At 41.9% G+C, this 27,934-nt stretch overlaps 2 protein-coding genes across 12 annotated transcripts in view; one reads left to right on the top strand and one right to left on the bottom strand.

Moving 5' to 3' along the window:
* Positions 1-9,171, bottom strand: part of LOC142562978 (putative phosphorylase b kinase regulatory subunit beta) — an 82,901-nt gene extending 73,730 nt beyond the window's left edge. For 5 of the 8 annotated variants that reach the window (XM_075673562.1, XM_075673567.1, XM_075673563.1 and 2 more), the window contains exons 1-4: positions 8,922-9,171; positions 8,371-8,504; positions 1,144-1,283; positions 294-429 (exon numbers count right to left, since the gene is read on the bottom strand). In XM_075673562.1, the coding sequence (XP_075529677.1) occupies positions 294-429; positions 1,144-1,283; positions 8,371-8,450 (356 nt within the window). In that variant the 5' untranslated portion in view covers positions 8,451-8,504; positions 8,922-9,171. Of the gene's footprint in view, positions 1-293; positions 430-1,143; positions 1,284-8,370; positions 8,505-8,921 lie in introns of those variants that run through there. The other 3 variants (XM_075673566.1, XM_075673568.1, XM_075673569.1) reach the window with 3 other exon arrangements.
* A 77-nt stretch (positions 9,172-9,248) lies between these two features.
* The window catches only part of LOC142563062 (differentially expressed in FDCP 8 homolog), a 27,327-nt gene continuing 8,641 nt past the window's right edge, over positions 9,249-27,934 (top strand). Inside the window, exons 1-8 of one of the 4 annotated variants that reach the window (XM_075673577.1) lie at positions 9,250-9,752; positions 9,850-9,911; positions 10,053-10,202; positions 10,348-10,495; positions 12,794-12,858; positions 15,112-15,211; positions 20,353-20,537; positions 25,055-25,168. In XM_075673577.1, the coding sequence (XP_075529692.1) occupies positions 9,605-9,752; positions 9,850-9,911; positions 10,053-10,202; positions 10,348-10,495; positions 12,794-12,858; positions 15,112-15,211; positions 20,353-20,537; positions 25,055-25,168 (972 nt within the window). In that variant the 5' untranslated portion in view covers positions 9,250-9,604. Of the gene's footprint in view, positions 9,753-9,849; positions 9,912-10,052; positions 10,203-10,347; positions 10,496-12,793; positions 12,859-15,111; positions 15,212-20,352; positions 20,538-25,054; positions 25,169-27,934 lie in introns of all 4 variants that reach the window. The other 3 variants (XM_075673584.1, XM_075673592.1, XM_075673597.1) reach the window with 3 other exon arrangements.

Raw genomic sequence — 27,934 nt, 5'->3', positions numbered from 1 at the left:
TGCCACTCTTAGATCAGAGATTAATGTGACACATATAGTGGGCCTCCCTTGTGCCATGCCTTCATTGCTTCACCCTTCTGCTGAGTAAGCAGTCTCGCTCTCATCACCCATAGATACCCCTTACTAAATCTTTAGCACATGTCCAGCAATCATACTATAGGCTTCTCTCTTTGTTAGAGCTTCAGTACTCCTTAGTATGCCCCATAGCACAAATGTACAAATGACCACTTTGACCACTTCACTACGGAAGCTAAACAATGTAGAAGACTCAGAAAAAAATATGCCATTCTTACTTGTAGGACTGGTAAAGGCTCCATATAGCAACAGCACAGTAGATGCTGTCACGAACATACCCATGTTCTTTATCTCGAGAAAGCCGTGGGAATAGTCCTGTTGTTGGGCTTTGGAAGTTGAGCAGTTGCCGTTTCACTGAAACAGTTTCCAAAGAAATGCTTGAAATAGTAAGCTAGCCATAATGGCAAAACAGCGCAGACAATGAGGCGAGTGAAAGAGACAAACCAATACACTGCCTGTCGATCTGTCACATTGTCTTGTCTTTTTCACCCATCCCATCGACTGTACTGTTTCGCCATGATGAATGTAAACCGACTAACCCAGCTCAGAGACCTTGTCTAATTAAACTAGCCAATGTGAAAGAAACAAGGTGCATTTTACTGCCAAAGGACAGAAAAGTGGGCAGGTTGGTACGCATACACCTCGGGGAAAAAAACATGCACACCGATGATACACAAGTGGTTAGCTCAGTGACTGTCTTTCCTTCTCTGTTTTGTCAGTGCCGTTTTCTTCAACATGAATTTTACTTCCCAACTAGCTTGCTTAGCTAAAAAACTTAAAGCATGATCCCATATATTTCACAAGAAAAAGATGGGACACAGGTGTCACACACCAACAAAGTATGTACCAACAAGGTCTCCAACAAGTCCTATTACAGCTTGTTTAGTTGCTTTTTTACCAATAGTGTGCCTAACGTAAAGGGTCACTTAAATTTAATACAATAAAACCCAAAGCAAAAGATAGCTCAAATTATTTTAAAAAATCATCTGCTACATAACAAACTTCAACAATGCAACTCCATGCCAATAAAGGTATTTTGCACAGTCTTAGATTCGAAAATGTTCTTACCTTGACCATAGAACTTGTCCAAGTGGTGCACCGTGTCTGTGTAGTTTGTCAATTTTATACTGTCCACGTCTACTGTATCTGCTACGCTGCCGACTCGGCTTCTGCCAAATAATGGCACTGCCATAGTGCGGAGCCGCTCCCTTGAAAGCAGAGAGAGAAAGCCGCATGGGCAAACTCAGTTGAACAATTTAGCTAAAAAATATCAGCTATCAATGTATTGTCACATCCACAAACCACACCTTGGCCATTTTAGATGCTGCACTGGAGGATGCCAAATTAATTTCGACCACCTGGGTTCTTCAATGTGCACCTAAGTACACAGGCATTTCAATATTCTTTTCCTATCAACTATTATGAACCTTGTCCTTCCTGAAATATTGATGCTATCGCTGATGAAATCTTTCCAGTTATGCTTCAACATCATCTATAGCATCACATGAAGCCAAATTATCCCTGTCCAAATTTTATGATCTTATGATTTTATGATCTTGAATTTGAGTTCTCTGTATGGATTTACATATTGTGATTTTCTGATTCTTAGACAATTGTAGACTTGTCTTATTGTTCCTTTTTGTTTTTCTTTGTATCTACATTCTTCCTAAGCATCCCTCTTTGTAGCCTCAGTACTTGCTGTTCACCTGTGTTCAACTACTCTACTGTTTGCTATTACTTTTTGCCTCTCTATTGGCTGTTGCTGCAGTTAGACATATTTAAAAATTAAATTATGGGGTTTTACGTGCCAAAACCACTTTCTGATTACGAGGCACGCCGTAGTGGAGGACTCCGGAAATTTCGGCCACCTGGGGTTTTTTAACGTGCACCTCAATCTAAGTACACAGGTGTTTTCGCATTTCGCCCCCATCGAAATGCGGCCGCCGTGGATTTAGACATATGTCTCCATCATATGCCTTGCTGAAATGCCCTGACAAAGACAAGTGCCCTTGTTCAAACATTGTCTCCAGCCTGAAACATTCCTTGTTCAAATACTATCAGTCACTAGAAGTAATGCCCTTTGCGGTATAAAGACAATTAACTAAGCAAGGAAATACATAACCAATGAGCCACCTTTGTTTAATCAACTCTGCTTTAGTGGGTGCATCAAGATTGTTCCAATGTTACTGAAGAAACCTGCCAAGTTACTTCAAGAATAAACTACAGTATTTACTCGAATGTATGGAGATAATTTTCTTCAAAATATAATGCATGAAAGTTGGGGGTCAGCTTAATTGAAATTCTGGGGTTTTACGTGCCAAAACCACTTTCTGATTAAGAGGCACGTCGTAGTGGAGGACTCCGGAAATTTCGACCACCTGGGGATCTTTAACGTGCACCTAAATCTAAGTACACAGGTGTTTTCGCATTTCGCCCCCATCGAAATGCGGCCGCCATGGCCGGGATTCGATCCCGCGACCTTGTGCTCAGCAGCCCAACACCATAGCCACTGAGCAACCATGGCAGGTGGGGGTCAGCTTAGATTCGAGGATGCGGTTTGGCCACAACTGCCAGACACTGCCAACCACAGTGAGGCTGATGCCACCAGATAGAAGAATATGTTGCCGACTTTATCAGAACACAAAGTGAGAATATCCATAATGACAGAGATCTTACAGGCAAAGGCGAAAGAGGTTGTAAACATTCAAGGCATCGCTCGGAACAAGTTCAGACACCTGTCTACTATGACACTTCAACATGTCTACTTTGCTTTGTCATGTAGTAAACTGTGTTGCAGAGGCATACGACGAAATTCAGGCCAGCGTGACATTGTGAGAATTCCAAAAGTGCAACATTTCGACAATGTTGCATATTTTTTTTCTCAGTTGAATGACCTTTTCCATTTGGCTTACATTCAAGAAAATGTTTTTTTTCATACCGACCATCCAAATTTTGAGGGTCAGCCTAGAATTGAAGCCAGCCTAGATTCAAATAAGTATGTTACAACTCCATTTTAGAAATTTCTACAAAGCTCCACTGGTGCCAAGTGGCCTGCTTTCCTGGCTGTTTTTAGAACTATGTGTGGCTGCAGTGACTGTGACTTCTAAAGTGGAAGTCGCAGATACAAGCTGGTGTTTGGAGTTCATCAGCCTTGCATTAAAAAAAAAAGGAAGAAAAAGAATGCATTCACAGAGGGCTCATATGATGAAATTATCGAAGCACATAGCTGTAAAATGAGGTCCTACAACTGCCCCCCCCCACCCACCCCCACATGGTTTCAAAAGAAAATAGCTTCCTCCAAATGCCTGCTCTGCAAATTGCATAACAGGAAGAATATTTCCCTTTGCTGCTTACTGCTCAGCCTTGTCATTTGAAAGAAAAAAACAAAAAGATGCTTACCCAGCTGCTGAACAATTAAAGCACAAGGGGCCTTTTAAAAGGGGCTTGCTAAGAATAGAAAATCAGTGGCTATGAAGAACAAGAGCAATAGAACTCGACATCAGTGGTGTTAGAATGTGCAGCAGTGCCCTCAGATACTGCAAACACACCCTCAGTGCACTGAATGATGACTGCTATTCAATGGCCATGCTGCTACTGAACATAGTGTATTTGAAAGTATCCATAAATGTCAAATATTTTGTCACTCGTGTGGCAGTGATGCAACTTATAGTTGATGACACAGAATCAATCTGGATGTACCAATTGCTGTTCCTTAAGTCAATTCAAACAGCAGTTAACCAACACAAAGGATAAAAAAGAGCACATAGACCTCCTGAAGAGACTCGAAAGGTGGCAAATTTAGCGCTCCCTGAAATGCCAATATAACAAGTAAATATATTCTGCATAAGGTGTATTGCACAAGAAGGTTTCATTCAATATGATGTTACAGCAATGCAACTGATCTTCAAACATATATTATTTATCGAACAGCAGCAACCTTCAATACAGAGTTACAAAATACACTTAAAACTCGACCTAACGAAACCCGACTCAATGAAGTTCCCGATCTAATGAAGAAATTTCCATTCATCCGCAGGTACCCATTGGGTTCAATGTTATCAACTCGAATCATCGAAACTAACTTGGCCAAACTCAATTTAACAAAGTTTTTCCTGAAATAAATTAGTAAAAAAAGCAGTGATTTCTTTTTAATTTTGACAATTTTTTTTTTTTCACACGTACGCTCTTAAGCCAACATGTTAAAACATGTAGGCGCCCTAGTTGCGGCCCTAGCTTTATTTTGACGAGGTTGCATGCCGTGCCCATGCACGAAACTGTGGACTAAACATAGCTTCAGTAGGGGCAGTGGTGGTTGCTTTCGTTATTTCATGGTTTATGCAACAGATGGCTGGATTAGCAGCAACTACGACACCGCAGTAGCTTTTGCCTGTTGCTATTTTACAATTTTAGATTTCGAAGCACCAAAAAATTACTTTCTCGATTTTACAAACTTCCTGATTTAACTAAATAATTTGAGCGTGGTCATCACTTCATTAAATTGAGTTTCAACTGTAGCATGCTTGTAGCTCTCCTGGATGCTAGAACGGCCAAATTACAAGCCATTCATTGGCAGAGTTGGTGTTTTACCATGGGTGTGACTCGTTGCTCTTTTTCTCAAGTACCAGTGCAGCTCAGGAAATTAGATATTCATGTGTAAATTTTGCACAGTAAAGGGTGCACCACATTTCAATCACTACATGTATTCACATGTCATTGTTGACAATATATAGGCACATATGATAGAATTGTTGCTTGTATTCTCCTGAACACAATTGTCACATAAACACAGTACAGTTAGGACTGATGGATTTAGTTTTTCCCTCGGGTGACACAGCAGCACCAGTTTATACAGGACCCCCCTTCAAGAACTCTGGACCAGAGTGTACATGCACAGCTTTCGAAGCCAATGAGGAATATGTAGCAGCATGTTTCACCCCTGTTGTTCCAACGTGAGTGCTTCTTATTTTTATTTTACATGATATCATTCAATGACATCCCACTGCTGTATGAGGAAATCAATGAAACAGCAGTTGTTCCAGCCTGAGCAACAAAGTTCCAACTGGCAGTACACACTGTTGTCTGACCAGCACATCATTATCAGTGCTGAAGAATGCAGTGATCACAAGTCAAGAATGCAGCAGCAAGTGCCCCTCAAAAGAAACATGTACTGTATTTACTCTACTCCAACATGCCCTCAATTGTAACACACACCCGATTTGCACAGCCAAAAATGATAAATGCAATGTTCTTTATTGTCCACTCACCAATTTTTTTTTTTTATGGCGATAATGGCGATTTTTCCCGACTTAAAAAAAAAATTATTGAATCAGAGTCATAGTGGAGCGGGCAACATTCACCGTTGCAGTTGGAGGCCTCCTTACCACAATCAACAGCCGAGACCATTCCATGCGCATTACAGTCTGTGGCATTTGAAATAGCATATTTCTCATAATGCCTTACAGACCAGGCACTCAGTGAAGCTTTAGAAGTGGGCGCAAAGTATGTGAATTTGATGGGATAACAGAATTTTTTTATGCTAATGCACTTTTGGTTTGTACTCTAATATGTCATACATGTAATATTTAAGTAAATATCTTCTTTTAAAAATTGTTAATTACAATTGGGTAAATATGGCATGCATGCACCAGCGAATCGTATTACCCTAGTTTCCCTTTCTTCTCCTCAGTATCCACGCACCTGCCTTCTTGCTCAGGCCAATTGTGAAACCCTCACCCTGCTGGGGGAGCTTTTTGTTTGTCAACTACGCACAAACGATACTCATGTCTGTGAGCGATTAAACAGGCCATTCACCCATACCAGTGGAGTTTGAAGAAGTAGGGGGGGGGGGGGTAAAGGAGGTTAGTGAAATCTCCCTCCTAATCTCTTTTAAAATTACTTGCTTGTGCTGTATGCCTCCATCATCTTCACGCCTCCATCTAGTGGTTTTGGCTGTTCATGAATGTGGTGCATAACTATGACATGCTCCTTGTTGCTACCTGAACAACTGAGGCACCTGCTCTTTGTGCACGTAGAATCTATTTCTTGAAGCACGGAGAGGCTGGGAGCAGGCACATCAAATTTTTTTTAGGGAGAGCCCCTCCTGCATTTCTGACCTTGCACTGACAATAGTACAACATTACATGTTATATGCTTTGAGCAGTGCAAGTGATGCATATTTTTCAACAAGTCAAAGTAAAAAGCAAAGTAAAGAATGTTTCACACCAGTGCACCATTCAGCATGAATGTGTGGATTATATACATACAGAATTTAAGCGCTTAATATTGGCATCATGAAGGTTAAAAAGGTCACAGCAGCACAATTCTGGCTGAAACATGTCTGTAAATGTGCTTGCCACAGTGAAAATTACATTTAAAATTAGGGAGGTGACATGGCTGCAGAGTAGAATAACAGCATATTCTTCACTTGTTAACCAGCCGTCTTAACGCTAATTTGATATAAAAGTTCCAATTTGCATCCAGCAACCGACAGCACACATCATGCATATGTATATTCCGGTGAAACTGTGCGACAACTCTGCAATATATTCTTTTCTACAGCTGAAACAGCTCTAGCCAAATTATGCCCAGTAAGGTTTGACTGTGCTGGTGAACAATGACTTGCCTATACCCTTTGCTTCTCCCATATGTCCACCAAACACTTCACACACCTCTAGATGGATCAAACTGCTCCCTTGGCCACCACAACCTGTGTGCAGCAATGCCTGCTTCAGTAGAAAGCATTCACTAGCAAAAGAGGCTGCACAAATAGCTTAGCACTTACAGTCAAGTTTTACTAGTCTTGGGTGTTTGAAGCAGCCAGCATACAGAAATCACCTGCATATCTCGGTATCATGCATGCCCCAATGCTCATCAGATGCCTCTATATTTGTCTATGTATACAAAGACTAGCAAATATTAAATTATTTAATACAAGTAAAATAACAATATGTACTTTATTTGTATTCCAGGTTGCAAATATTTGCATAACCTCACAAAAATATGCAATGACACAACTCCAATTGTGCAATGAGCACACAAGCCAACTTTGTAATTTTTTTTTTAACTGGTGTCAGACGAGCACTGAGCCCAAATGGGATCGAATTTTTCAAATGTGATCAAGAATGATTGTTGCTACATTGCCCCATATCAAGCTGGGTGAGCTCTAGCACACCAGGTGTCACTAAATGCATCTAAAGCACTTGAGACATCTGCCTAATATGCAGGTAAAATTGCAGTGCAGATGTCAGCCTATGATCACAATCAAGAACCTATATTAAGACGCATGGATCACGATTGATTTGATCCGGATTGAGCAATGAAAATCAAAAGTTACCATGTAGTAGCACTACATCCACATCGCACTCAATCCAGATTAGGCTCAATGGCGAGGGAAAGTGCATGTCTGCCATCGGTATTAAAAGTGAAGAAAGGGACATGAATGTAGTGAGGTGGCAAGTATGCTTCCAAAGTTAGACACACATGCAAACACCTTGAGCCTCACACTTGAAAGATGTGACAAGCTCAAAAGACAAATGCAAACACTTTGAGCACCACATCTTGAAGATATGATGACCAAGATGACAGCTTTCCAAATAACAAAAAAGGTTAGCACATTGCATAAAGCACAGGGATTTACAATGCAAAAGACCCTCTTGATCACCAATGGAATTTCTTTCAGCTCTTATCTCATCAGTTCCTCACTGCCCAGGCATCTGATGATTCTTGTGTCATTGATCCTTGGAAGACGGGGCTCACAAGGATGAAACGGATGACAATTTTTTTTTTTCCGGTGCTGTTGTCATTTGGTGACTAACACTTGATGCCACCAGCGTCCGAAGTTAAAATACAAGTTGGTCAGTCTTAAACATTCAACCAAATTTCTGAAACTGCTACTGGTAACCTTTTTGATAATTTAATGGTAAATATCAGGACTCCAGGCCAGGCAGGCCCTAAACTTTGTAGACAGTGCATAGTACACAGTAAACTTAGAACCCACTACATGGCACACAGTTTCAACAGTAAGCTAAGAAACTGCAGCTTGGCATGCACAAGCAAAGACATATCTAAGGAAATATAGGACATGAAAGGTTATGACAACAGCCAGCAGTAATAACACTCAAGCTAGTCGAATACAAACTAAACTCACTTAAATAGATGGGCTTGCATGAAATTAAACTGAACCATAAGCAATGGTGGAAACAATTTCTACTCCGAAGAATCAGCTGTTCAATAGCTCTGTTATGATGAAACAGCAAAGCAAGCCCTACGAGTGCAAACATCAGCGCCTGGCTGTACCTGGGACTGAAGAGGCTCATGGCTCTTACTTCCGCAGCAATACAACCCAAGCTGATGGTAGCAAGCCATGCAATCACCATGCCATGCAAAAGAGAGAACAAGCGTCAGGGACGCCAACCAGCTCCCACGGTGCTCTAAGGGTAAGAAGGCACAGTTTAAGCAGGAGAATTAGAAGCGTGACACATTACAAGCACAACAGCACAACAGAAATCCCATCACCAACGCCCACTACTACGCCTGCGACTACTGCAGAGGATGAGAAGCTGAGCGCTTCATCGCAGTCTTTTGCATGCAGGACACCCCTGATAAATACCATACGGACAAATGAAACCTGCAGGTAAGTAAGCAAGCAAAGGCTACGTGAAACAACATAGATCCTAATGCGAGATGCGACCGATCAATGCGTAAGGCCATATTCCAGTGTGCAAACAGTGCAAGCAGCCGTCGTGCGCAGCAATGAAGTTTGGTGAGAGTTCAAATTAAAGTAAGCACCGTTCACAACCAGTCGTCAAGAGTTATCACACTGATCAGCCACGGGGAGAAACGTTTACCTCTCTATTTGCTGGCGCCTTCAAGGCTCCCAGTAGGCTCCGATTATGACTGCGTTGGTAGACAATTAGTTAACGAAAAGAGTGCCGTGGTCACACTAAAAGGAAACATGACTACTTCACGCAACAAAACACACAGGCCAATAGCAATGGGCTTGAGCAGAAGGGCCGCAGTCGCACACCAGCACCACTGGCATAACGTTTCAAGATCAACACAAGGATGATGTCCCGTGGGGAGAAGTGGGAGGGGAAGTATGCCGCACGATGCTCCTGCCACCTACGAGCCGAAAATAGAAGACGTCTCGGCACCGTGGCGGCCGTGGTTCTTGCAACCAGCAGCTGTGACTAACGGCGTAGGAAAGTACGCAAGCCTTCTGAGCAAGTGAAAACAGAAAAAAAAATGACCTCGAATTTTTACTTCAATATCTTTACGTCATAATGCACTGCAAGCTGGGCAACATCCGCTTCCTTTAGAGAGAAGGAACAAGGACGTGCAGTGGTCCCGTGGTTGTCGTAGTGCTGTGCCAAACTGAGAGATTCTGTTAACTGTGGGAATATGTTTCATATGTTTCGCTGACGACACATTACGTTAGAACCAGACAGCTGGCCGCTGACGACCTTACTCATTATCTCTTGGTTGTAAAACGTCATGGTTAGGACATCTTGTGTTTCACTGTAGAACCTGCATGCTTCTGTCCAAAATGAACGTCGGCCTTATAGACGCGGTAAAGTCAACAGCAGGTCAACTGTACAATACTGTAAATGCACGATTGGTGGGCAGTCAAGTGCCAAGAGACTGCCTGCCTCACAGCTCGAAGTCTTGCTCTGCAGATGGTAAGATTCCTCGCAGTCATTCGTCGCTGAAGTTGATGCCCATTTGGGAGTATCACGTGAATTGATTTTTTTTATGCGTTTTTGTGTCTGTTTGTAGATATGAAATTAATTGATGCAGAACTTGGTCTTTCCGAGGAGCACTTCTCTTCGAGCCCCGAGGCAAGTTTCGATCTTATTGTGCTAATCGGCTGCATGGTTGCATTTTAGCCTTTGTTTACATTCAGAGTTGATCGAGGGCGGGGCCTATACATTGAATTCCCAGACTTGCGTCTCTTTATTTTTGTTTGCTTTGTTTTTTAGGGGCTGCTTAGGTTTTCTACCATCGAAGATCTAGAAACAGCCATAGAGCATTGCAAGGAGATGATTCTTGACTCTGAGGAGAACTCTGAAAAGCGCAAGACGTTGGTTATCAGACTAGTTCAGCTTAGACAAAAACTGCAAGAGATTAAGGTGGATACCTTTTTGTTTGGTAAATCCTGTGTTTTGTTGTTCTGTTTTGTTGGGTGCATAAAGCACCAAAGAGCCTTTTCTTTGTGATGTCAGCATACCTGAAGGCACACTTGTACATGCTTTTTCTTTGTTTTTGTAAATTCAGGATGGGCCACCTGAGGAGAAAGCAGAAGACATTAAAGTTGTTATGGAGCACCAGTTTGAGTCACGTACATATGAACGTGCTCAGCAATATTGTGAAAAGTGCTGCGGTAGCATCTGGGGTGTGCTGTATGGCTTCTACCAATGCAAAAGTGAGTGCCTGTTAAACAGTATGCACTACACATTTCAAGTTCTGTACACAGTTCTGTACTCAAATTACATGAAGGACTACTCATTAAGTGCTTAAAGTATGCACTATAAGCCGAGTTCATATTAATCAAACTTGCCCTCTAAACAATTTGAAAGGAGTCAGAAAAGCACAGAAGCAGTCATTGATCCTTGAATATAACTTGCAGGATATGTCTTGCCAAAAATCAGTAAGATCTGTTTGAATAATGCAGACTCAGTGATTCATCACATTTGTCTAGTCATGCACATGTTCATTATGTTTCAGCTAGCATGAGAAGTTTGTGGCAGTGCACCACAGTTGTTCCCACCTAAATACAGAACATTGTGTCTATTTTATGACGTCTATGCTTTTGGTTTTGAACCGAGGCTCCCATGGATACCGTGAATCTAGTGTGAATCTTCTAAGTGATGTTAAGCCAACACTAACTGCAAACCCATGGATAAGTGACAACAAAAAGGACCGAACGCTGTGCGAAAGCCTGCAGAAATTCCAAAGTGAAGGAAAAGTTCATGTACGGGATGACTGCATGGTCTCTGTGAAGACACTTGCTGGTGGAATGCTTGGCATTTAAATTGATGCATATGGAAGTTTGAAACGGACCTAAATATTGCTGCTAATGCCTTCCTGTGAATATTTCCCTCTCGCTGGCTTCCAGGTGACATTTGCTAGGCTTTCCATGCATACATTGCTATATGTGTTGGCTGGATGTAATGCCACTGCTTCTGTTCCTTCCATACATGTTAACCAAACAAGCACAGTGACCTGGGGCGCAATCAGAGATCATTGTTTGAAACGCACATTCAGTTTATGTTCAGTTTCGCCTCGCGCGACTGGCCTAGGCCACGCTGATGTCGTCAGCCGCACCTGTCAGTGCGACCTAGGCCAATTGCGTGAGGTGAAACAATGCAGACGGAACGCACGTTTTGAATAACGATCTCTGGTCACACCCCAGTTCATAATAAATGAAAGGCTCCATTCCCCAGGGATATTTTGCCGAAGTTTTTTGTTTATCAAATTTTGCTTATAGTAAGCAAAAAATTGCGATAAGAACTGAGCTCAACTGTATTTGTAATTTACTGTAAAGGCAGTTGTGTTTTAAACTGCATGTAATGTACGCAAATGAGAGAAGTTTACGGGAAGAAGGAGATGAAGGGATCAGTAGTGGTCAAACAAGGGATGTCACTGGAGCCAACATTTTGACTTGTCTTCATTAGGCCCGCAGCTTTAATTAGCAGCATGAGCAGCATAGCTCACTCTTCCCCCACCCTTGATGGAGGAAGGATAATAAGCCAGTGCATAAAGTGCAACCCCTCCCTCCCAACCCCATAGTGGGGTTGGAGGGGAGGGGTTTATAGACCGGGGAACAGGTGTAAGTACTGATGTTGGGTTCTTCCAAGAAGTGGGAATAGCAAAAATGGAAAAAGGTTCTATGTTTATATAAGTAGACTTTGCTAATGCAGTGTGCCCAGATTTCCCAGAAAGCAAGAACTGTGCAGGTAAATGTTTTAGATCTTGTGAAAGAAAAAAAAGAAAGGAAAAAAGCAGGTCAAAGAAACTTCTTTCTATCAGTATGTGTTCGGTTAAGCATATAGCTGTACAATGGAAGCAAAGAGCATGAACGCACATACAATTAAAAGGTGAAGGAGAGAGAAAAGAGAGTAACAAAAATGAAATGAGTGAAGATAAATAAATTAAATTGGGTATTTTAGTAAGTCGGCAAAATATGGCTTGCAAGATTCCTTCTTCTACTGTTGATCAAAATTAATTAAATTGCGGGGTTTTATGTGCCAAAACCACTTTCTGATTATGAGGCACGCCGTAGTGGAGGACTCTGGAAATTTAGACCGCTTGGGGTTCTTTAACGTGCCTACTGTTGGTCACTTCAGGCAATGTATGCGACATTCTTATTTGGAAAACTGTGTTTAGTCCCCGATTGTAAAAACACCAGACGATGGCAAAAGTGCATTGGCCATAATCCTGTAGGGGTAAAATACAAAAATACTCATGCACTGATCGTTCAGTGCAATTTTGGGAACTCCAGGAGGTAAAAATAATCCAGCACCCCCTAAAAGCACAGCTGCTGCTCTGCGTGGGATGTAAAGCCTCATGAATGGTGACTAGTATACATTATACGGTGAAATAAAATATTAACATAGTGGCCACTTGCATTGTTCACTTTGCTGTATCTTTGTGCAGCTTTGCACTTTACATGCAATGTTGTATTCTGGAAAAAAAAAACATTCTTTTTCTTTTCTTATAGACTGCAATTTCAAATGCCATAACAAGTGTCTGAACAGCATCACAAGGAAATGTGCTTATGTACGGGTATGTGTGCAGCTAGACATTTTAATACCACCTTTCCAAATATTAAGGCATTGAAATGTGGGAGATGACACATTGTAACAATCATACTGAAACTGTATATATACAGGGTGTCCCAGCAAGAGTTTAAAAATATGCAAATGTCACGTAGCTGGACAGAACAAAGGTAATGTCGTTCGCCGTCTCTTGGAGATACTCAAATTATTTTTTTCATTCTGCCTAATTTGATAATTAGTCTTAATTAATAAACTGCTCAAATATTATAATTAGATTAAAAGTTTTAAGGAGAGAATTGTAGAACAACATGAAAAACTCCCGTTACAGCTTTCTGTTGCTTTATACGGGATACATAAAAGTATTTTTTTGAGGGTGAAAGAAGCCCACGAATACACGTAAAGTGCCTTTAGTGGCCACGTGGCATTTGTATATTTTTAAACTGTGGCTAAAGTTAGCTGGGACACCCTTTATATAGAGCTGTCTTTTGAAATGAGGATTGGTGGAACTACTGCCTCATGTGAAGGTTTGAAATAGGTAATTTGATTTGCTTCGTGTTGACCTTTATTGAACAACATGTATTTATGAGACCACTTGATAATACAATTTAAAGATATTGTGCTATAACTGGAGGAAGGTTATGATGCTCTGCATTATTTCTACTGTAAAACTCAGTGATACAGTGAATTATGGTCTGTATAAATGCTCTTTGAATGTAGCCATTGTTGAGTGCGTTGCCTAAGAAACTGTAATTTTTTATACCAAACTGCTATGAGAATATGCAGCGGCCTAAGATATTCCCAATTTTGTTTTTCGTGACTGGGGGTTTTCCAGTAATTGAAATTTGTGTACTTTGCCGGTATATTGCCTTCTGTCATTTCGCATGATTTTTCAGTGCCAGGAATGTGGGGACATTGCAGAGCACGTTTGGGGAAAATTGCATGTAGCCAGGTGCACAAGAAAGAGACAGAATACTGCAGTGCCTGCTAAAATGCCTTACAAAGAAGTGAAATTTATTTAAAAACTGTCGCTATAAGCAGAGTAATAAAGACTTTTAGCTGAAACTTTGCACAGGTATAGTTGAATCCTTCTGTGAGCCACTATAGGCATTTAAAATTAGTTAAATGTTTTAATGAGAGCTGGGTACTCTCAGCGGAGGAAGAAAGATAAAGTGAGCAGCGCATGCTGTGGAAACACAATAGTGTCCAGTGTGTGTAGTACCTCAGTGTGACATGATCCTTCTGAAAGCTGTGCAAAATTCTACTAGAGCACACATTGCATTATTTTAGTTATCATACCGTCCTCCAGTGGCGTAGCAACAGGGGGGGCCGGAGGGCCGTGGGCCCCGGGTGCAAGGGGCCATTGAGGGGGGAGGGGTGTCATATACATCTGAAGACACCCCTCTTTCCGCCGGCTACACCCGGGGAGGGGGGTGACAGATGACCTATGGGCCCCGGGTGCCAGACGACCTAGCTACGCCACTGCTGTCCTCTCCCTCTTTTGCACATTCTATGTGGGTTCTTTTGATTTTTTGTGGTATTAATGTGATGGGAGAGCTGTTAATTTTACTTGACATGTGTAGCAGGAATGGTGCCGCTGCTTGCATGTAGGTACTTAAGCTTCCACAATGTAGTGCTATTTTATGCAGTGTTGATAGTTCTAGTGTGTTTGTGCATGCTAAACATGAGTTGGCATGTGTGTAGTACTTATGCTACACACATGCCAATATTTCAAAACATAATAGCTGATTGCAGGACAGTCATTTTGTTACATTGAACTTGTATGTTTGGTCATAAAGGGTATAAAAAGCCACACTGGCATCCTTCTGACAATTTCTATTTTTTGCTTCTTGCACATTGTACCTGACACTGTTTATTAGTAGTGAAAGGGATAACCATTTGTTAGATGGTCTGAACAGGCATCACAGATTTAATTTCACTGTAATTTTAAAGAAATGCCAATGGCAGACTTATGTGTGAACTATACTGTATTTGAAGTAGTAACTTAGCGCGAATAAAACCACGAAAACAAGAAAGACGAACAAGGACAAGTGCTTGTCCTTGTCCGTCTTGTTTTCGTGGTTTTATTTGCGCTAAGTTACTACTTCAAATATGGACGACGAACTAGCCTAACAGTCAACTCTTCTAGAACTATACTGTTTCAGCACCCAGCGCAGCTTTCGTTAGCACACAGATATTTGGTACTGTGGTTGTTTCAACACTGCAGATTTTGTGGGACAAGAAAAAAATTTTAATTTTTCAGGTGCAGGAGAAGAGTGAATTTGTGTTAGAAATCTGCCCTGAGCAGGGGTTATCGGCCCAAGGCTATCGATGTGCCGAGTGTGGCCAGAATGTTTTCCCTCGTAAGTGGTATCCAATTCTTTGTTTAGCATGCCACCCAGCGTGTCTACACTGCTTTTGGCTGTGACTGCATCTGTATGAAAATTTGTTTCTGAATAACTAGCCAACAATAGCACAGAGCTTTTTTAACAAAATTTCAAGAGTTGTAGGTGTAGTGGTCTTTTCTCTGTGTGTCTAATTTGCTTTGCGTGGTGCTTGCAGCTGCTGTCTTTTGTAGGACTATGTTCAAGCAAGTTATTGTGCATTTCAAAGGTATATAAAAACTTAAACTATTGGTCTGAAGAAGCCTAAACAACTTAGCTAACCATCACTGAGAGATCACTGATGCCCATATTTCCACAGGCATTGTTCTCCTTGGGTCAGTGTTTAAAGTAATGGAGAACTCAAGGGAAACAATTAATCCTATGTGGCACTATGTTACTGCTGGTGATGTAACTTTCACTATACAACTGCCATATTAGTTGTTGTACACTTCCAAAAAATGCAGTGCCTGTATGGTAACATACCAACTTTTTCCCATGGGACGGCAAGTTACTGCTTTTCAGCGAGGCATGAACATGTGGTGGTCACTATCTCAGTGTTTTATTTCTTCTTTGCCTCAATTTTTATGCTGTGTGTATAATTAAAATTGTAGACAAAAACGATAGAAGCAAAATAACAATAGAGTTGGAGAAAGCATAGGGAAATTAACTTAGTTTTAATTGAAATGTGGAAATAATAAGGAATTAAAGTGGACGAAAAAACAACTTGCCAAACACATAATTTGCATTATGCTTGTGACACTTTACCATTAATGTTTCGCAGTGTTATCCTCCCATCCATTCTCATGGGTCTTTATGTGCACTAGATCTAGCCCTGGGAGTGTTAGCTAGTGCCACTCTTGGCCATAGAGGCAGATCTGGAGCATCCTTTCAACCGCAGGTGTCTTGTAGTATGTGAGCTTAGGAGCTGGCAACTGGCCAATAAACCCCTGTATTCTATATTTTATGGCATCAAGGCTGGCAAAGTCTAGGTCTGTGCTATACAATGAGCCGTGGGCCACTGGCCGAAGATATGACGTGGACGAGTCGGGCATCCGCAAATGGCGTCCGTTTTTGCAAAGATTTGAGTGCTGTATGCAATTATTTCGGCGGGTTATATGCGCATTTTCTTCTTTCCGGGCTGTTGTAATTGGGGCTGCAGGTTATACATGGTGGCAGGTTATACACGGAAAAATACCATATATACAGGTCATCTATATTTGCGCACATGCACACACCCTTTGTCAGAAAAGTTCCAGGGCTGCTTTTTTATTACTTTTTCAGTTATTTTTTAAACTCAATAATGGATGTTATCCAGTTACTTTGTGTGCTCAGAGTAGACATAGCTTTAAAGGGCTTCCATGCAAACTTGCTAGGCTGCAGAGCTGTCTTTAGAGCATGTTTGGCTCATTGGGGCATTTGTTACATGAGTGACATAATGGAGACAAATTTTCAAGCAGAGAGTTAACATTAAGCAGAATTTTGTTTTGGGCTAGCCGGTTTTTGATTTCAAAAGAGGAACAAGTGGCACAAAACAATGACAGGAACACATAGTGAAAGGGTGTGTGCCAACAGAGTGACATCCTGTCCTTGTCGTTTTGAGCTACTTGTTCCCATTTGACATGAAGTTAACATTGATTTCTGTATTAAGCTGGAAGAAAATTCCTAGTAAGACATGGAACATGGTTCAGCAAATATGTGAAATATGACATGCTGAAATGCTTGCACCTAGCAATTCGGTGGCACTATCCTGATTTGTCATCATCTAGATGTGGTTTTTATTGTACAACAATGGGAGGCCCCGCACTACTGCATCAATCCGAAAATACCTGTCTGAAGACCCATATTTCTGCTCTACGACATCCCCATATTCACCTAACCTGTTGCCATGTGATTTCATTTGGTTTTCCCGTGTGAAATTGCCACTGAAAAGGAAGTGTTATGAAGCTAAGGCAGCAATCCAAATTGCTGTGATTAATGTGCCGGGGAGCACACTGGATGAAGTTTTCTATACTTGTTTCCAAGACTTCCAGAAATGGTGGCAGTTGTGCATTTATATTTGAGGGGGCTACTTTCACAAGACCCATGTTCATTAGTTTGTAAGTTAAGTAAATGTTTTTTTACAAGCTCAGTCCTGGAACTTTCTGACAAAGCTTGTATACACAGTAATAATAAAAGCAAGATTTCTGTAATAACCACAGGGCAACAGACCCTCTTCCAGCTACATTTGTTTCATACAGTGCCCTCATGTCTTTCTCCTGCACAACATAGAGGTGATAGCCATAATGCAGTCAGAGACATCGTTGAGCACAAAATTACAAGGTCTTTCTGCTTAGGCAAAGAGTATTAGTGCAGTATGCATTGCCACTGTCAGCTTTCACTGTGCACTATTCTCATTGGCAGTCTGCAAAACTTCTATCAGCTGCTATCAGCTGTGTGTCTCGCACATCACCACGCTGATCTGCTACTTCTCCACTTCCATTCTGCCTCTGCTTTCATCCACCTGCTGCTCTTTGCTCATATGCTATTTTACTCACATTATTCCCTGCAAAAAATGTCGGCACTTGAAATGTGCCCCACGTGCTTGTCATTGCCTGTTAAAGGTCCGAAGGGTCAGCAACATATCTTCACAGCAGTAGACATTGTGATAAAACAGTCTATTTCCCTCCTATTCAACAAATATGATACAAGGTGTCCCGGTACAATGGAAAATCCCTGGCTATGTTATAAACGTCTTGCATCTATAAGAAAAGTGATACCCGCCATGGTTGCTTAGTGGCTATGGTGTTAGGCTGCTAAGCACGAGATCGCGGGATCGAATCCCAGCCACGGTGGCTGCATTTCAATGGGGGCGAAATGCGAAAACACCCGGGTACTTAGATTTAGGTGCACGTTAAAGAACCCTAGGCGGTCCAAATTTTTGGAGTCTCCTATTACGGTGTGCCTCATGATCAAATCGTGGTGTTGGCATGTAAAACACCAGAATATATTTTTTTTAAAGAAAAGTTATGCTTCTGTATGCTTCATATCACTTAGGTGTGTAGTATAAGCTTGCTGTGTTACCAAATTATAACACGCCTACTTGTACAAGAATCTTGGAAAGCCACTGGAATGGGCTGTGTTATGATAGTTTTGAGCTGACTCCATAGAGAATTGTTCTGCTAGTGTTTTCAGTTGGGGTGCTAGAATGTACTTGATCTAACCTATTAGGTGATAAGATCCCATCAAAATTTGGATATGATTTGTTCTTTTTAAACATATATACAGTCATGTCAGTAACATATTACTCTTCATACTATGAACGTCAGATGCAACAAATTGTTCTGAAGCAGGCAAAAAGAAGCATTATTGCATGATGTAAGCATTATGAGCAAATGCCCATCATAGTAACATGTTAAAAAAGTGCTGTGAAAAATTCTAGCAGGGCAATTTCAAGCCAAATTTGTTACAAGGTCCAAGAGCATCAACCCACAATACTGTTTTTGAACAGTGGAGGGCACAGATTTATTGCCCAAATTTATTTAACAGCTGAGGGCACAGAAACATGCAGCGATGTGATTGCCCATAGTTCAGTTTTAATGCTGGTAATATATGGCATGGAGCAAACAAACAAAACTATTTTGGAGATCTTTTTGTGCTGTTATCGTAACCTTGTGCAGTGCTTGATCACTTTCAGCAAAATATAGCTGTAATCAAAAAAGTGACCCACAATCACTGCTGTAGCATATATGGCCTGCTATGAGTTAGCCAAGGAACCTTTTCTCCAATCTTCTTTGTGAGCTTATTAAATAAGCACAGCAGCTATTTGTAGTTGATCAGTCTTGCAAGAGCGTGGACAGGCCAATAAACCGTCGGTCATGCTATGGTGTACCTCTCATTTAATAAACATGCTTCTATTGGTAATCTGACTCTCTGGAGCTTTTCCTGCACCACGTCGATCACCACGTCGATGAGTCAACAAACCCTGCTTGCAGCTTTGGCCTTGTGAAATGTGGATGAGTGTTGGATTCTGAGTGACCATCACTAGGTGGGGGCACTGCGTGCAAGCCCATGTCCACATGCTAAGGAAAAAGCGTGAGAGCTCTAGAAAGACATTTTCACTTTGCAGGACGATGCACCTGCTGACAGTGCTGTCAGAGGCACGTTACTGTAAATTTAAATTGGTGTAAATTTGTCTCAGAGTAAATGTATTCTAGCAAATTGTCCCTGTTCTTTTTTCGTGCAGTTCTACTATGGGCCTTAGGAAGATGCCTGTGCACTATGCTCAATTTTGCGTTGGCTCCTGCTTTCTAGGTGTAGGTGGGTTTTATTTTGGGAAATAATGATGACATTATATCATGATTTTCAGGTCATCATTGCAAAGCTTAAACATACACCAAATGGCTAAATATAACTTCCTTTGGTTTTTCACAACTAAAGCCAGTAAGCCGAGGTAAGGCGACAGGAACGACTCATTTCGTACAAGCAAAAATGAACTATGACCTTGTCAAATAGGATACATCTGGTGATATTGGCCAAACACTAATTGGCATGTACAGCTTTTGTAAAAAAATTTTGGAGCCACTGCAAGTAAGACTACACTTTTCACTGGATCATGTATTATTGCCTTGTAAACCTTCCGTTGCACTAAGACCCTGGTATAACTGTCATGGGATAGTGTTTATACTTTTCCAGGCCTTGGAGCAAAATGTATGCTACACGGGTCGTCTAAAGCATGGCAAGATATTGTCACTCGCAAAGTAATTTTAGAAACTCTTCACAGACTGCAAAGGTGGTATTACAGCAGTTAGGTTAGGCAATTTATTTCAGTAGCTGAAACCAGAAGTTCAAAAATTACCTGTGTTTTTCTCTTGTGTGTTTATCTTGACTGCATTTTCTTGTGCTAACCCCCTTACTAAATACCAAAACAGATTGACTCCCAAGCATGTGGCATGATACCAGCTTAAAGCTGTCCAGTTTCTTGCATTTGCTTGCAGATTTCTAGCCCTGTATGAGCTTGCTGCATCTTTGTGTGTGTGTGTGCGTGTGCGTGCACTTTGGTATGCATGTCTGCTTTGCTTGTCTCATCTGTCTGGTTGTGTGTTGTCCTGACCAAGTGTCCCTCTCTGGCCGCTGGGTGGCAGGGTTTGTGGTGCTGGGTGAGGCCGCAAGTGCACTCATGCCTGCTGCCCTTCGCTCCCTGGCAGAGCAAGGGCAACCACGGCGCTGCGAATATACAGGCCGTTATTACTGCTCACTCTGCCATTGGAACAGCTACTCTGTGGTGCCTGCTCGTGTTCTCCACAACTGGGACTTCGAGCCACGCAAGGTGAACCTTTCCAATATCTGTACATGAAAGAAGCCTCACATTTTTGCAAAAATGAGCCGGCTCCATTCTTCACCACTCTTGGTGTTGAAACAGTTTTCCTTGTTTGTTTAAAGGGGCCCTAACCGGTGGGGCCACATGCATCTGACAGGCAAGCTTTTGCGCAAGTGAGAGGTGTTTGGTGCAGTGAAACATGCGCTTGGTTGGTATAATGTAATGATTCCTTCAACTCAATTTTATGCTGCTCTCATCATCCACTGTTCATGGCCAGCTAATAGCAAATCCCATTGATAATGTGGAAGGAGTGCCGTTCTCACCACAGAAAAAGCATGAAAGGAAATCGCATTGGCATAGAATCATTACATTATTGCAGCCCTGGTGCCCTCCAGCACACACATTTTCTGAGCAGTTATTCTTACCAATACTTAATATTCATATGCTCACACACAGCTAGTTTCTGTAGGGCTTCTCTTGAGGCAGTGCATTAAAGCCTTGTGTCATAGTGGAGCTTTATTCAATTTTGTTATTGTCCCCCCCCCCCCCACACACTTATTTTGCACAGCAAATAAACACTTTCCAACTGCTGTGAAATGATATAAAGAGTACCTGGCAGTAGCTCCAAACAGTAAGGATCGTATGTAATTAAATTTTTTCCATCAGGTGGTGCGGGAGAGGGGTGGCAGCATTTCGAGTTCCTTCATTTTGGCAAATGTGTGTCAGGATAGCACTTAAATTAGAGGGGAGTAGGAGATGGAAGCCTTGCGTACATGCAAAAATGTGGTAGGTTTATGCTATGGGAATTTCTGGCATTTCCACGACATGACATTGGTATTACACTGCATTTTGCAAGAAAATATGCTTTGTTAACTGATCTTTCTGTAACTATGTCTGGTGTTCTGTTTTGCATTATGGGGATAAATTAGATTATAAGGTCCTGGGAATAACTTTATTATGAGATTAACCCTTTCATTGTCAGGGTTTTTTTAAGGTTAAAGAACCCCAGTGGCATTTTTTTTTCTCCGATAATATAAAACAAACAAAACGGTTTATTTTCAGTTATGCAGAACAGAAAAAATGACATGGGTAATGGCAAATCCACTCTTAGTATGGTCCTCACATTCCTATCTTCGTTTTGAACATCCTGCCTAGTTTCAATCTGACACGCATGCATGCTTCTGCAATAGTGCCGCCGTGTCAGGCTCCTAAGGGGGGGAGGTATGGCTTCTCCACACAGCACAATGAAGGGGCATATTCCGCAGTGTGCTAACAAAAACCCAGAGTGAGAAAACCCAGAGATATGAGAAAATGTGCTTCTAGAAATACAGAAGATACGGCAAAACTACTTTGGAGCTCACACACTTCATGTAACCGCGCATGTGTGACTGGAGAATGTACCGTACAGGTACGTCAGTGTCATGGCGGGACATAAATGCGGAAATGTACAGTCACCTCGGTGATGCTGAAAGGGTTAACATAAGCTTATGAAAGCAAAATGTTGACTGAAGATTTGCAATAATCAAATTGTTCTGTACCTTTTGCTCAATTCCCATTATAATGTACAAATTGTGCCGCTCTGTGATGATGAACCAGTAGTTTCACATTGTAATTTATTTATTGCAAGGGAGCATTAAATTTTATATAACATTGTGTTCACTGTGATTTCTGCCACTTTGGTTTTTCTGGCTTCCAGTGAAAAGCCCACGTGACATGTATTGTGCTGCGCATAAACTCCTCTGAATCAATGTAAAAGTACACCTCCTCGTCAGAAGAAAGTAATCTGATGGGCGTGTTCACACACGCAAAGTATTCTAACATGAAGCGCAGAACAGGTGTCATCAATATACTGTCCGCTTGATAGCATGCTAAAGAAAGCACCCACCGCGGTGCCAAGTGGCTATGGCGTCGCTACTGCTGAACTTAAGGTTGCAGGTTTTATCCCGACCATGACAGCTGCATTTCGATAGGGGCAAAATGCCAAAACAATCATCGACTTAAAGAACTCCAGGTGGTGAAAATTAATCTGCAGTTCCCAAACTATGGCATACCTCATAATCAGATCATAGTATTGGTTTGTAAAACCTTGAAATCTAATTTAAGGAAAGCATTCACAAATGACGGTGCAAAATGTACAGGTGTGGCCACTCCTAGCGGTAACACGGGAGCCCGTGGCATCGCTCGTCCGCACCTCGTGAAGTCTTGCAGTGCATGTGCAAGCAAAGCAATAGGTGGAGCACCTAGCGCGCCATCTGCCATGGTTCCTCCCCTTCACCACGTGCATTATGTCGATAGTGCGCACTCGCTGCATGCAGGCACATAAACTTTGGCAGGAACTATAGCAGATGACGTACCGGGCGCCCCGCCTATCACATTGATTGTGCCTGCACCGTAAGACTTTATAAGGCACTGGTGGTGGCACACTGCAAAGCAAGCAAGTTTGTACTGTCATTTGCCTATGCTATTCATTAAATCTTCTAGAAAAAAGAAAAGAAAAAACATAGACTGAAGCTGAACAAAACCGCCTGGATACAAGTGCAGTGTCGTGGAAATCAACCACTCTTCTTAATCACTTGATGGCATAAACTAAAGGAAAGCATCAAAAAGAGAAGTTTAATGTTCTTGCACCCAGCTGCCACAAATTGCACTCACTCAACCCTATGAAGCACCAGAAACGATTTTTTTATTGTACTTTGCTGCGCCTTTTTCACCAGCAATGTATATTTATTTTTTTTCACTGCTACCAATGTTATGCTTTTGTTCTTACATGAGACGTGCTTACAGCATCAGATCATCCCAACGTCAGCTGCTTCCACAAAGACGTCTGTATTGTCAGTTATGTATGACACCGGCAGTGAGCTTCAGGATTGTCGTGATGACAGCGCTCCTACTCTGCTTTTCTTCCAACCACGTGCACCAGCTAATGTGGCACTCCTTGCGACCACTAGCACATGCTTTAATATCACCTGTTGCTTTTGAAGATTCAAATGTTTGCTGCTAGTAGTAATTCTACAATGAAAGCAGGGCTTTTCCTTTTCTTTCTTTTTCTCTCCCAGTACTGTGATACAGTCAAACCCACTTATAACGATATTCAAGTGCCACGAAACTTCCATTGTTATAGCCGATCATTGTTATAACCGGGTTGCATGAAAAAATTGAAATACGGGGATGGCAGAGCTGATGTGAGACAACTATGGCGGTAAGGCCAGTGTCCCCCCCCACCACCTTCCTCCATCCGGGTGTTGATTGTGTTCAGTCGTTTAACTGCTTCCTGTGCGCTCCAATCGCGTGTAACAAGCCGCGGCTGTTGGCATTACAGAATGGCACTGCTATAACAACTGAATATAAGGGTCACGGGTGGCAAGGGATATGCGAGCTCCGTCGAGGCATCACTTTGATGGCCCCAAAAGGGGCCTTTTAAAAATTGCTAAAAGGCTGCCGCGGCACCACGTCAGCTTGAGAAATCCAGAAGAAACGCTGAGGCAAGATTGCCACAAGCATCTCGCCACGTACTCCTCACTGGCTTGCACAAGAAAACCTTATGTCCGTCAGCCTTGCATGCTTTACGCGAAGCTTGCCCACATCCTTCTTCGAGGCATCCAGGTGCTCCGCGTAGTGCAGCGAAAGTCCCTCCAGTTCAGTCCCTCCAGTTCCTCGTAAAAATGAAGCCCCAGAGGGCCTGAATCACCTGCTCGGCCTTCTGTGAGCACAACGTTGAGGCAGCCTGCCCTACCACATCATCGCTGCCGTCGTCGCTATCTGATGCAAGCATGTTCGCGATGATCGCCTCGTCGGTTAGAAGCACTTAGTTTCCAAATCTGTAGCCGTGCACTTTCTTTTCACCGGCAACGCCATGCATTGCTGATGATCAGTGGGCCAATCAGCCATCTTCCCTTTTGGCAGCGAGTCAAACCAACTGCTGGTCAAACGAGGCTGAGAAACCGCGTGGCCAGGAACGATTTCGACGCGACCAACAAAGACGAACGCGAGCGATTAAGCTCTTTGCAGAACTGCATGAACTGCACTGATTGAGGAGCCAGCGAGCTACATGCGAGCAATCTACGAGCAGCACAGTTGGCGCGGTCCATTCGTGTTTCGGTGGGTGGGGCAACATAGAGCTAGCTATGGGCGCAGCCCATTCGTGTTCGGAGGGGTGGAAGGGGGACGGAAGAGAGGCGTGCGGAGATGGCTGGAAAATTAGTGCACGGCGTCTATCGGAGCAGCAGCCCATAATGCAGCGGCTTGAATTTCTCTTCTTTTTCTTTCTTTACCAGGATTTCGCATTTCACTGCCTTTCGGCTCGGACACCCAGCAGCCAAACTTCGTTATAACCGATAATGCGCCATTGGGGCATTGTAGTAAGCGGGTTATTTCACTATGGAAAACATACAAAAGTTGATGGCGCAGCAGCTTTTCATTGTTATAACCAATATATTGTTAAAACAGTGGGTTCGACTGTATTGCAGTAAGTGCTCTTGTACATCTCACAGAAGTGTAAAGGTACCAAATGTCATCTGGTCTGTCAGGTGTGCCGAGCATCACTGCAGTTTCTTCGACTCATGGTCAAAAAGCCAGTTCTCAACATTGACAAACTCAATCCTATGTTGTTCACATTTGTTGAAGACCTTCGACATGTCAAGGTATGTTCACTGTCACATTTTGAAATTGCTTTATTAAGGGAAAATGAGACATCCACCGTCCACCCAGTCATAACAATTGCTACAAAGGAAACCGGTTCAAGTCCCGGACCAGGACGAATGTTTCTTCAACTGCGAGGCTTTTGTTTCGAGGAACCCGTATGGGTTTCCTTTGTAGCAATTGCTACGATTGGGTGGATGTCTCATTTCCCCTTAATTATTTACTTCTCTCCACCTTGCGGGTTTCCATAGAAGTATTACATAAAAATCTTGAAATTGCCTGTCATTTTTGACTGATAGCTTGAGAGCACTCCAGCTGCACTGCAAAAATTGCATGAGGCTAAGGTTTACAAGATGAAGTTGTGTGTAGTGATGCCTGATAATCAGCACTAAATGCCTGCTTTTCAAAATACAGCTTGTCCTTAACAAATTTGTACTGCTTTCAGAGCACTTTGACATGGCCATGAGAAGTTGCCCTAAAGAACTTCCGTGTAACAGGCACTTTGAAAAGATCTGCTGTACAAGCTCATTTTTACCAAATCGCATATGTTTGCCTGACTAGCACCCAATGGATTTGAATGTTAGCTTGCAAAATCTAGATAGGCTATCTAAAGTGGTCATTTTGTAATGCCACTTACCATTGCTTATACTGGCGCGCGATGTACCCCACGTACTGAGGAAGGGCATGCTCTAAGGCGAGAGTGTACAAATATGGCTGCATACTGGGCTGGTTACATTGAAACTAATGCAAGGTATGTAGCAGGTGTGTAGACATAGTAGAATGTATCATTATTTAGAACATAATCTTATTTTTGCCAAAGCCCAGGCAAATGCTGTTGGCAGGGAGCTGTAATAGAAAACCAAAACAGTTGGAAAGCACGTGGCCAGCACTGGTTGCTTAGGCAGCCAGCACAGCAAGCAGCTAGGCTTAATTTGATGATGATGGTTTTGGTGAAATTACTTCTGCAGAAACCCTCAAGGTCAAGGCATGCACATGCCCAACCACTTATGTGGACTCCAATGGCTGCAGCATCTGTCTAGGCAATGCTAGAGGACAATGAATGCATCGAAAGACATGTTATCTCCTACCAAAGATGCCTACTTTTGGCAAATTTTGAAGCCAAAAGAACAGCTCGCAGTGAATAAATAATATTTACACGATGATCATGCTCGCATCTTGTTCCAAACCTATAAAAACTGGGTGTATGTTATAAACTGGTAAATACTCCTAAATAAAGCAACGGCGTGCTTGGACGTCTCTTCTGCCTGTTCTTATGATTTGACTCCCTGTATAATTTGGTCAATTCTAACAGTCCCATCAAAGTTGAATTGATGTAAGTCGACCATGTTACCAATTCACAAAGGAACAAATGCACAAAAATTGAGAAGCAATGGCAGTGCAAGTTTTTGTTCATTATTCATTCAAATAGTCATTATTTTAGAAGCAAAGGTTGTTTATTAGCACGGTAACGAATCCCGGCCACAGCGGCCGCATTTCGATGGGGGCGAAATACGAAAACACCCGTGTACTTAGATTTAAGTGGTCCAGGTGGTCAAAATTTCCAGAGTCCTCCACTACTGCGTGCCTCATAATCAGAAAGTGGTTTTGGCACGTAAAACCCCATAATTTTTTATTTATTATCACCATTGTTTTCCTTTCTACGCATTTGCAATAACTAATAAACTAGCAAGCCTGTTGAAGCTCACACTGTCGGGATGGATTGTTCAGTTTTGTATGCAGTTTAATAAGCGTTAAGATGTACAGTCATGGTACAAGTTGTACTGATCATTGCTTGGAGCACAAGGCATAGACTGACAAGGTAGTATTGGGAGATACCATCAGCCAAACAATTTGTCTAGGTTTGATTGTCTGCTGTAGCTAAGTTTTACAGCAAGCCCACCTTAGTTTTCAGCATGCCATGATGCTTGTGTTTAAAATGGCAAATGGCTGTCCCTACCTATAAGCTATGTTGCCTTGCCTTGGTTTCACAATTTCGCTGCAATGACTCCATTTAAGAGGAAGCTTTAGCTCGGGCTCAACTCCGATGCCGTTTATTCAAATACATGTAAAATGCAGAAACGCTTTTCTGCGGTAACCATGGGGCCGATTTTAATAAAGTTTATTGCATTTGAGAGAGAAAGTTAAATTGTTGTGGCTGTTGGAAGTGGAATTTAGATTTAGGGCCTGAATTCTTTTAATGGAATTTTCAAAAATTGACAAGTTTGAAAAAATAGAAGCACAAAGTTTACAAATTTGTAGCTCTGCACCTAAAACAGAAATCGCAGTTCTGTAAACTACATTAATTAGAGCATCCAAAGTGGACAAATTGGATATGTCAATTTATATCTTGCGTGAATTTGTTACATTGTTTACAAGGGTTTTGCAAAAGTTTTACACACAAATTATTAGTGGTCTGTTTGAGAGGCATGTATAATATATCACTTTTGTCCGCTTTAGATCTGCTATTAGGAGCAATTTATAGAATTGTGATATCATTTTTCATTGCTGAATTAGAGTTGGAAACTTGATAGCTTCGTTTTCTGAAAATTTGTGATATTTCTCCATTTTTATTAAAGGATTGACGATCGAAATTGAAAATTTGCAACTGGCAGTCACTAGATTTTAACTTTTTTTTTTAAATGAAACAAACCTCGCCAGTGGTTGAGAAGAAAACGATTTCTCCTTTCCCATATATTATGATAGGAGGCCCCTAGCTGAAGCTTCCTCTTAACATATCATAGTGATTAAAATGTGCAGCAAATGTCAAC

This window comes from Dermacentor variabilis, chromosome 1 (assembly GCF_050947875.1).
Source record: "Dermacentor variabilis isolate Ectoservices chromosome 1, ASM5094787v1, whole genome shotgun sequence".
Lineage (NCBI taxonomy): Eukaryota > Metazoa > Arthropoda > Arachnida > Ixodida > Ixodidae > Dermacentor > Dermacentor variabilis.
This window is presented reverse-complemented; position numbering and strand designations above follow the sequence as displayed.